At 38.5% G+C, this 8,567-nt stretch overlaps 2 protein-coding genes across 2 annotated transcripts; both read left to right on the top strand.

Moving 5' to 3' along the window:
• Positions 1–350: 350 nt before the first annotated feature.
• On the top strand, positions 351–1,729 carry LOC117277410 (uncharacterized). Its single transcript, XM_033656830.2, has 2 exons — positions 351–980; positions 1,589–1,729. Exons 1-2 carry the CDS (start codon positions 351–353, stop codon positions 1,727–1,729), a joined length of 771 nt encoding a protein of 256 aa, XP_033512721.2.
• Positions 1,730–1,804: 75 nt separating this feature from the next.
• Positions 1,805–2,422, top strand: LOC138906063 (uncharacterized). The gene has a single exon (XM_070194584.1). The coding sequence runs from the start codon at positions 1,805–1,807 to the stop codon at positions 2,420–2,422; it is 618 nt and encodes a 205-aa protein (XP_070050685.1).
• Positions 2,423–8,567: the final 6,145 nt, after the last annotated feature.

The raw sequence follows: 8,567 nt of genomic DNA, 5'->3' as shown, positions 1-8,567 counted from the left end.
TAAGGTGGATGCTATCTTGAAAATGCCTGAGCCTAAGGATATTCATGAATTAAAAATCTTACAAGGTAAGTTATCATATCTTAGAAGATTTATTTCGAATCTGGCTGGAAGATGCCAACCGTTCAGTCGCCTCATGAAGAAATGGGTTCCTTTTGAATGGGACCAAGCTTGCAAAAATGCTTTTCAAGGCATTAAGTCTTATCTGATAAAACCTCCAGTACTGGCAGCCCCCATACCTGGAAAGCTAATTAATATAATACATTTTAGCACAGGAAAGGTCAGTAGGAGCGCTTCTGGCTCAAGGAAATAATGAAGGCAAAGAAAATACACTTTATTACTTGAGTAGGATGATGACGCCAAATGAGCTCAAGTATTCACCTATTGAGAAGTTATGTTTGGAACGTGTCTTCTCTATTCAGAAGCTGAAGCATTACTTCCAAGCTCACATTGTACGACTCGTCTCAAGAGCGAATCCTATCAAGTTTGTCATGTCTAAACCAGTCCTAAGTGATCGATTAGCGAGGTGGTACCTCCAATTTCAACAATTTAAAATTGTGTATGTTCCTCAAAAGGCGGTAAAAGGACAAGCATTAGAAGACTTCCTAGCTGACCATCTAATTCCAGATGATTGGGAGCTGTTTGATGAATTGCCTGATGAAGATGGAATGGTCATAGAAATTCAACCTCCTTGGAAGATGTATTTTGATTGCGCTATACATCGTGAAGGAGCTGGCACTGGAATAGTGTTTATTACTTCTCAAGGAGAAGTTTTGCCATATTCTTTCACTCTGACACAATGGTACTCCAATAATGCTGCTGAATATCAAGCGCTCATATTTGGTCTAGAAATAGATGTGTATATGAAACAATTGCAACTACAAGTTTTTGGAGACTTCAAGTTAGTGATTAATCAGCTTTTGGGTAGTTATGAGGTCAAGAAGCTAGAGTTGGTCCTATATCACAAGTATGCTAAGAAACTGGTAAGTTAGCTTGGAGAGGTAACTATTCAACATATGTCGAGAAAGGAAAACAAGAGAGCTGATGCATAAGCAACCATAACTTCTACATTATCTTTTCCTGATCAAACGCAAGTCGCTGTTTGCCAAAGATGGGTAGTTACTCCACCAAATGACTATGAGGAAGAAGAAAGCGAAGTTGAGCATCTTGCTTCCGTTCTTGAGGTTGAAATTGAAGATTGGTGACAACCATTAATCAATTATCTTTGTTATGGGATATTGCCGGAAAATCCCCGAAGGAAGACAGAAATCCAAAGGAGAGCCCCTCATTTTCTTTATTATAAGAATACACTCTACAGACGATCATTTGATGGAGTGCTCCTACGTTGTTTGGGGGCTGATGAATCCCTTCAAGCTCTGTAAGAAGCACACTCTGAGTATGTGGTGCGCATCAATCTGGGCCAAAACTTCATTTCCACATAAAAAGAATGGGGTATTATTGGCCAACCATGGTGAAAGATTGTTTAGATTACGCTCGAAGGTGTAAAGCTTGCCAATTACATGCTAACTTCATACATCAACCACCTGAAGTATTACACCCAACGGTTGCTTCTTGGCCATTTGATGCTTAGGGTTTGGATGTTGTTGGTCTATTGCCAAAGTCTTTTGGTGGACATCTATACATTTTGGCCGCAACTGATTACTTCTCGAAGTGGGCTGAAGCTGTTTCTCTTAAGGAAGTAAAGAAGGAAAATGTGGCCAACTTCATCTGAGTCAATATTATCTATCGTTTTAGCATTCCTCGATATATATTGACGGATAATGGTAAGCCATTTGATAACAAGCTGATGAATAAAATATGTGATCTTTTTGGCTTCAAGCAATGCAATTCCTCCATGTACTATGCTGCTGCCAGTGGACTTGCTGAAATATTTAACAAGACGCTCTGCAACTTGTTGAAAAAGGTTGTCTCTAAGTCTAAGAGAGATTGGCATGAGATAATGGAAGAAGCTCTTTGGGCATATAGGACCACATACCGCACACCAATGCAGGCGACTCTTTATTCACTTGTTTATGGATTTGAAGCGGTCCTTCCACTTGAGCGTCAAATCCCATCGTTGCGGCTTACCATTCAAGAAGGACTCAGTAATGAAGAAAATGCTCGGTTACACCTTGAAGAACTAGAAGCTCTTGATGAAAAGAGGCTAGAAGCTCAACAAAGCCTTGAATGTTATCAAGCTCGCCTGCATCGATCTTTTAACAAAAGGGTGCGCCTTAGATCTTTCCAAGTGGTGACCAAGTTCTTGTGGTCAAAAGGCCTATTATTACCTCTCGTCAATCCGGGGGAAAATTTTCTGCTAAGTAGGATGGACCATATATTGTACAAGAGGTATACTCAAGTGGCGCTTACAAGATTGTTGGCTCAGATGGTTTGCGGATTGGCCCCATCAATGGGAAATTCATGAAGAGATACTATCCTTGAAGAAAACAAATATGCTCTTTAACACATGAGCATAAACTGCATGTTACACCTGGCCCGCAAGAGTATAAAATGTGCACTGTCCAAAAAAAAAAGCTCGCTAGGTTGAAAATCTCGAAAGAGGCAGCCTAGGCAAAAGTTTGGACATTAAAAAAAAAGTCGCCAATTTCGAACTACGGAATGACTTGATCCTCTTCACCGAGGTACGTAGGCAGCTTAGAATTTCATTCTAAGTTCAGTCATATGGGTCAAAAATACATATTACCCAAGACATTATTCAAATGAGGTATGATGAAATATAATTTACTTGATTGACACTTGAAAATTAGGTGTACATGTATTCTTTCGTTGAACTCTCTGTCTTATCTTGATGGATCAATGGGGGCAAGTCCTCCATGTAAAATTGAGGTGTTTGATGGAATAATTGTCGTTTCTTTAATAAGAGGCTAAATATTTAAGTTGAAGGCTCCAATTCTAAGTCAAGTTGATTTTGTAAAGTCTATTACATCATCAATTTGAAGTATTCAAGCCCGCTATGTCTTAAAGTTGCATTATTCAAGTGCGTTAAGTCTTCAAATCCATAAAGTATTAAAAAAAAACTCACTTGTTAACTACATAATGACTTGATTCTCTTCACCTAGATTGGTATCTTTGAGATAATTATAGTCTTTAGAAGGCTGCAAAGGTTTCAAGACTGTTATGTCTTTGAGCTGAATTTTTCAAGTTTGCTAAGTCGTCAAGTTGAATTCTTCATATTTTCTATCTCATTGATTTGAAGTCTGTAGCGTGCTAAATCTTTAAGTTGAAGTTGAGTTAAATTCTTCTAGTCAGCTAAGTCTTCAACTATCCAAGTCTGTCATGTCTTCAAGTTGAATTCTTCAAAGTGGCTACATCTTCAAGTTTAATTCTTATACTTTAACCTTCAAGTTTAATTCTTAAAATCTACCTAAATCTTCGAGTTGAAGTCTTCAAGTCCACCAAGTCTTCTGAATTTTTCAAACATGCTAAGTGATGATGAGTCCTTCGAATTCGACAAATCTTCAAGTTAAAGTCTTCAATTTTGGGAAGTCATCAAGTTAAAGTCTTCAAATTCACCAAGTCAAGTTGAGGCCTTCGAATTCACCAAAAGTTGAAGTCTTCAATTCTGCAAAATTTTAAAGTTGAATTATCAAGTTAAAGTCTTCAAATCCACTAAGTCTTCAAGTCGAAGTTTTCAAATCTGTCAAGTCTTCAAGTAGAAGTCTTCAAGTCTGCCATGTCTTTAAGTTGAAATATGCAAGTTATATTCTTTCGAGCACTAAGTCTGCAATTGAAAGCCAATAAGAAGCCCCCATAATAGTCTTAAAGTCTTCAAACTGATATAGCCTTTGTCACGACCCAATTTTTCCTCCGTTGGGTATCGTGATGGCACATAGTCTTAGGGACTAGGTAAGCCTAACATTTACTGAATAACAAAAATAATTAAATAACATCTAACAATTATTTTTTGAAATGGAAATCTCTATAAAATTTACAATTCCCAAATCCGGTAGTATAAGTCATAAGCTCTACAGAGTTTGCTACAATTTACTAAATACAACTATTTGAAATAAAGTAAATAATGTGAATATAATCAGAAGGTGACTCCGAAGCCTGCGAACGCAGCAACAGGTTTATCTTGAGTCTCCACAGCAACAGTCCGCACAACTAGCTAATGATCAACTGACTTCGAAATACCTAGATCTGCACAAAAATAATGTGCAGAAGTATAGTATGAGTACACCACGGCGGTACCCAGCAAGTATCAAAACTAACCTCGGTGGAGTAGTGACGAGGAACAGTCAAGACACCTACTGGACTAAATAACCTGAACAAAGTATAAGTATAGAAACAACAGAGTATAATATCTACATAAAAACTACGCGATATGTCTGACAATAAAGTAATTGCAATATGAAAGGACAACAATAAGTATCAGCGGAATACCATAATAATGACACAGAAGGGTGAACGTAAACACAACCTAAATCCGAAATCATGGATACAGCAAGGACAATTAATAACTCAGCAACAATGACCGCTTTCACATCAGGTTTTAGTCAACAAACTCCACGAGGTACCGAACCTCGGACAAATCACAACTCACGAGTCTCAATACCTGAACCTTAACACTTGGCATCCTGTGCCCTCATTACACCTCATAACCGTAATGACGACTCGCGTGCCAAATAGAGCCATTCTCACATAGAAGGCATGTAAGCAAGGGTGTACATCTATACTCAACAATATCAAGAAAACCTCTTATCCGATAAGAGTGCTTAACTAGGTGTATGCTTATGTTAGTATCCTAACATAGTTCATACCAGCTAGCGAGCATAAGGGAAAAGAACGGACAGCACGTAGAATATTTTCTCACAACTTTCACAAGATAAAACTCACATAGGTAAGTATACCACTACACAAATATCAACAACAAGAATGCTCCCAGGCCATCACAAATCAATCCCTGTCACAACCCACATTGTCTCTTAAAATAAATGCCCGCCTTGTCTCGCCACACGTGCATGATAATGTTCCCACCTTATCTCGCCACATGCGCAACCCACATATATATATATCCTGCCTTGTCACGTTGCATGTGCAAATATCAATAGTAACAATAGCACGACAGATACCTCGTGCAACCTCATAACACTCGCATGGTAGAAACCTCGTGCATCATAATAACAACAACCGCATGGCAGAAATCTCGTGCATCACAATAATAATAACCGCACGGCAGAAACCTCTTGCATCACAACAACAAGTACAACAACAACAATGTCAATAGTACAATGGTATGACAAATAAGTCAACTCAGAAATTCCAGAACTCAAAGAAACGAAGGAACTAATTCACAAGGAGTAGTCACAATAGAGAATGCTAGTCATAATAAGAACAACTCAACAAGGAAAGAAATAATATGTAACAACGGCCCGCAATGTACAGTTCAACAACAAGGGAGCTAACACAAGTCGAATGATTCCAAATAAGGACAAGTCAACTAAGATATAGGATATCTAAACTGCCTTTAAGGTCGGGTAATTACAAAAGAGACACAACAAATTCAATTAAGCATAAGCAGCATAAAGATAATCATAGTGTCAATTAAGGATGAACAATTACAGAAGAAATAATTATAACTTCAAATAAAGACAAGCAATTAGGGGAAAGATAACATGACAATAGAAGAGATAACAATTTCAGTTAAGGCACAGATGAATCAAATAAACAACAAGAGTGGATCATGAAGCAATTAACTCTAATTAAAGCAGGTAGATGTGAAACAAGTAATTAAGAAATGTATTCATAAAAAAACAACTGCATATTTAGTAAATACAAGAACCTAAGAACCTTAAAAGGCCAATTTTCCACAAATAAGTCCGAGCACGTACTCGTCACCTCGCATACACGGACTATAATCAACATAGAAGACTCAAATCCTAAGGGGTAGTTCCCCCACACAAGGTTAGGCAAGATACTTACCTCAAAGAAGACAAATCGATACTCTAAAATGAACTTCTCGGGTGAAATAACCTCCGGACGGCTCAAATCTAATCAAATAACTTCAAAGCACAAATAAAATTCATAAAAAACTATTCTGGATCATAAAGCTTCAATCTTTATCAAAATCTAAAAATCGGCCCAAAAGTCGACCCTCAGGCCCGCACCTCAGAACCCGACAAATTTCACAAAACCCAAACACCCATTCCGATATGAGTTCAACCATACTAAAATTACCAAATTTCGATACCAGTTCGTCCCTCAAATCATGAATTTTTATTTTGAAAACTTTCTTCAAAAATCACCATTTTTCTCAACTCAAAACACAAAATAAATGATAAAAATAAAGATAAAATCATGGAATATAATAAATTCTAGGTGAAGAACACTTACCCAATCGATTTGCTTGAAAAACCCACAAAGAATCGCTCAAAACCGAGCTCCACAAGTCAAGATATGATAAAAATGGCCTAAACCTCTATTTGGAAAATATATTTTGCTGCCCAGGTGTTAAAGCATCGCGAATGCGTAAGACTACTCGAGTTCGCAAAGAAGGAAAAATGAAGGCTACCCGGATATGCTTCGCGAACGCGGAGAGAAATATTTGATGGTCCAACGACTAGGCTACGCGAAAGCATGAAGTAGTACGCGAACGCGAAGAATGGGATGGCATACCTTCGCGAACGTGGGAAGAAGGACGCGAACGTGAAGAGGAAGTAGTCACCAGACCCCAGCTCCTAGTTTCTACTATGCGAACACGAAGAATGGAAGGGCAGACTTACGCGATCGCGGATGCGAGCTCGCGAACGTGAAGAACAAATAATTCCTCCTCCAAAATAACACTACGCGAACGCGGAGGTAGTGATGCGAACGCGATTAAGGAAACCAGATGACATAAAACAGCAGTCCAAAAATAGAAAGAAATGGCCCGTAGCCCATCCGAACACACCCGAGGAACCCCAGGACCCCGTTTAAACACACCAACATGTTCCATAACCTAACATGGACTCGCTCGAGATCTCAAATCTCATCAAACAACGTCGAAACTACGAATCGCACCACGAATCGAACTTATGAACTTCCAAAACTTCCAACTTCGAAAACTCGTGCCAAAACCAATCAAACCAACCCGGAATGACGTCAAATTTTGCAGGCAAGTCCCAAATGACATAACAGAGCTGTTCCAACTCTCGAAATTGCATTCCAACCCCGATATCAAAAAGTTCACTTCCGGTCAAAATCTCCGAAAATTCGACTTTCACCATTTCAAGCCTAAATCAGCTACAGACCTCAAATTCATCGTACGGACATGATCCTAAGTCTAAAATCACCCAACGAAGCTAACGAAATTGGTGGAACTCCATTTTGGAGTCGTCTTCACACAATTCCAACTACGGTCAAAATCCTAAGACTTAAGCTTCCGTTTTAGGGACTAAGTATCCCAAAGCACTCTGAATCATCCGGTAACTGAACTCAACCACGCACGCAAGTCAATACACATAATACAAAGATGCTCAGGGCCTTATGCCACTGAACGGGACTTAAATTCTCAAAACGACCGGCCAGGTCATTACAGCCTTCAATTCTTTAGATGGAAGCTTTAGTATATCTCCAAGTAAAAAAGATTCTTCAACTGTGAGGTTATATTTACTAAAGTGGTATCTTTGGAAGTGATTTCTTCTTCTACCTGCCAAAAAAAAAAGAAAAAAAAAAGGGGAAATATATCTATTTAAAGGAGATCATAAAATTACCTATAAAGATTGAAATTGAAGAGATATTCTTGGTGGTCCGCTTTTTTTTCATGCTTCATACAATCTCTAATTCATGCATCTCGAAATAAGGACGAGTTTTAGTTCCTTTGCACCAAAGGGTAAAATCTTTTGGAGGTAAAGTAAAATCTGCATGTTGACTCTATAATGATCTTCGTTGGTCTTCGTCTTAGGCAAAATATAATCTTCAGATTAGACAGTGTAATGGTCTTAGCCTCGGACAAAGTAAAGTCTTTATCTTAGACAATTGTCTTCGCCTTTGCAAAATATAGTCTTCATCTTAGCCGATGTAATAGACTTTTCCTCGTATAAAGTAAAGTCTTTGGCTCAAATGGTGTAATGGTTTTCACCTCAGACAAAGTAAATTTTTGTCTTAGACAGTGTAATGATCTTCACCTCAGACAAAAAGTAAAATCTTTGGCTTGGACGGTGTATTGATACGAGAATGGGCCAGTGCGAGACGTAAGTTAAGACAAATGAACCCAGGAAAGATTACGGGGAATATTGATATGAGAATGGGCCAACTAATAGTTAGCAGTTGATTCAGGAAGAGCCTAGTTATGGCTAGACAAGAGGATACATGCAAATCAACAGATCGTGCAAGATAAACATAGTGAACCCCAACATGGGGAATTCAGTCTCGCAGGTATGACATTGTGATCCTTGAGAAATATTCAGATAGGAGTTGGGGTAGTTAAAGGTACCGTACGAGAGTTACGGAAATAAAAGGGAGTGCCACTAGGAAGTCAGTTAAAATTTCAGTTCAGAAGCAACCCTACGAGCACAAGGGTGCGAAGATAAGTAACTACGGATAATTATAGGCGAGCAAGAACATTAAAA

This window comes from Nicotiana tomentosiformis, chromosome 2, assembly GCF_000390325.3.
Source record: "Nicotiana tomentosiformis chromosome 2, ASM39032v3, whole genome shotgun sequence".
NCBI classification, from domain to species: domain Eukaryota; kingdom Viridiplantae; phylum Streptophyta; class Magnoliopsida; order Solanales; family Solanaceae; genus Nicotiana; species Nicotiana tomentosiformis.
The sequence above is the reverse complement of the archived record's forward strand: the minus strand, read 5'-3'. Positions and strand labels throughout refer to the sequence as shown.